General features: G+C 36.0%; 1 protein-coding gene across 1 annotated transcript in view; it reads right to left on the bottom strand.

The window, feature by feature from the left end:
• Positions 1-1,630, bottom strand: part of Ppr-Y — a gene marked incomplete at both ends in the record, with an annotated part of 248,273 nt that extends 246,643 nt beyond the window's left edge. The window contains one exon of the mRNA NM_001015502.3: positions 1,423-1,630. Coding sequence (NP_001015502.3) covers positions 1,423-1,630 — 208 coding nt within the window. The remainder of the gene's footprint in view (positions 1-1,422) is intronic.
• Between the last annotated feature and the right edge of the window lie 531 nt (positions 1,631-2,161).

Genomic DNA, 2,161 nt, shown 5'->3' with positions numbered 1-2,161 from the left:
AAGTATAGTTTCTCCAAAGTTGGCATGCTTACAAATAACAAATTTATGAATTGCTGGGTACGAGACCCGACTACTTCCAAGAGGGGGAAACTAAATATAGTTTAACAGGAAGTTCCTACTAGATGGAACAGCGCTTACTAAAATTATATCTAAAGCACCATAGATCAACGGTTTAAAAGGCAGTGTTCTTTATTCAGGCAGAGTCTTTTTTTATTCCAGCATAATGATTCTATTATGAAACATAATAAGTAATACATAATATTTTATGGGTTCCGTACAGAAATAGTAACTCGGCCCACCGCCTTGCCCACAATCACGCGTGGAGAGACCCACCACTTGAAATCAAATTTAAGTGTAAAGCGAGCGATAAAGATCAAGAAAATAAGAGCTGCTCGATGTTGTTATTGGTAACCTTCACCTTAGAAGTTCTTACAAATTCTAATCTATGTTATTTTTGAACAATTGGCACCATGCGAAATATTCTTTTTTAGCATTGCCATAACGTTATTATTATTTAAATATAGGACATAGAGCAATTTTGACCTGTGTCAAATAGTGTCTTTACTTTTACTCTACTCTACGGTTATAATAAATATTATTCCCCAATCTTTGTTGAATATTCTTATAAGAAGCGCTCAATACCCAGTTACACCCTAAAGAAAAGTGGCAACCGAGAATGCATTCTCTTGCTTCTCATCAAATAGATATCATACATTACATACTTTTCAACAATCTACTAAACCCTTTAAATTATATAACTTTTAAACGGCTTCTAATAAAGCTGACACAGTAGATTCCGCATAATCCGCCACTGAGTAGATAGTGGGCCAAAGATTCTGTGGCGTGAAATAGATAGCTGTCCGAATAAAATAACATTTCCTCTTGTATTAGTATAGCAAAAGTTATGTGGTAGTTGCGATACTTGAAGGAAAGGCTACAGACCCAAGAAGATCTATTAGTAGCGGAAAGTATTCAGTAGTCTAACGATTAGGTTGAGCATAATCAGAACAGTAGGGTCCAGCTGCACTAAAGCTGGACAGTAAGTACATCGACAACTATGGTGTGATAACTATTGTAGTTCGCAATCCCTTTCCACACTTAAAATGCTTGGGTGAGATCGGTGTACAGCTTCTGGAAATAAGAATTCTATTTGCCAATCTAGCAATAAAATGGATGGACCGGCAGACATCGGTGTATCGACTCGGTTGTTGACTATTCAAGAATATACAAATTATTGCTTTTTTAACAATATTTTTCCAAAGGTGCTTGCAAGCGTGTTTTAATCTACTAAACAATAAAATTATTAATGTTACTTAAAGTTTACTAAACAAAATTATATGTAAAGCCAAAACAGTAATAATATTTTTTGCATTTTGGTGTTACTTACACGAATAAGTAAAAAAATACAATATTTATACTTACTATTAAACTCCAAACGCATTGTTAAAATTTGTTCCAATACAACAGGCTCCAGTTGATGTAAACGTCTTCCCTCACCACGATGAACGTGTTTTAAATATGAGCTTTCAATCAAGGAACGGTTAATTATTCCAGGTTCAATATCTGGGTAAATAACTTCATCCACAAGGGGCTTCTGTACTTCGGAATTATTTATTTGATCGTCTTCCATATCAACTCGAGTTACTTTTAAAGAAAAATATATATACCTGGGTATTTCTTTTAAAAATATATTATATGTTATTGATATATAACTCTATGTATCCTAAGCCTTATATAAATCCAATTTCTGAAAAGTTGCAAAAAAGAAAAAAAAGGCCAGCTTGGACACTTCGAGTTCCCCGACTACCAGTACCCGTTACTCAGCTAGTCTGAATGCAAACGCGAAAATTCCTAATTTTTCTGGGATATCGATAGATACTGGGGAAAAAAATGAGAATAAAATTTAAAATTGTTCATAAGTGTGGGCGTGACCGGTTTGGTGGCTTAAGAGCGTTAGAGTGGGGGTGGCAAACAGCTTTTTGGCACATCGATAGATATTTACAAGACTAATAAAAATTGTGAGGGGTCTTAAAACTCCCCACTGATCTGGATGCAGGGGAGTGGCCTAGCAACAGTGAAGACAGCTGGGATGCAAGAAGAGTCAAGACTCGTTCCGGCCAAGGCCTCGGAGGTCGAACGGTAACGGTGGGGACTTTGGACA

The sequence above is a fragment of the Drosophila melanogaster genome, chromosome Y (genome assembly GCF_000001215.4).
Source record: "Drosophila melanogaster chromosome Y".
Classification (NCBI taxonomy): domain Eukaryota; kingdom Metazoa; phylum Arthropoda; class Insecta; order Diptera; family Drosophilidae; genus Drosophila; species Drosophila melanogaster.
This window is presented reverse-complemented; position numbering and strand designations above follow the sequence as displayed.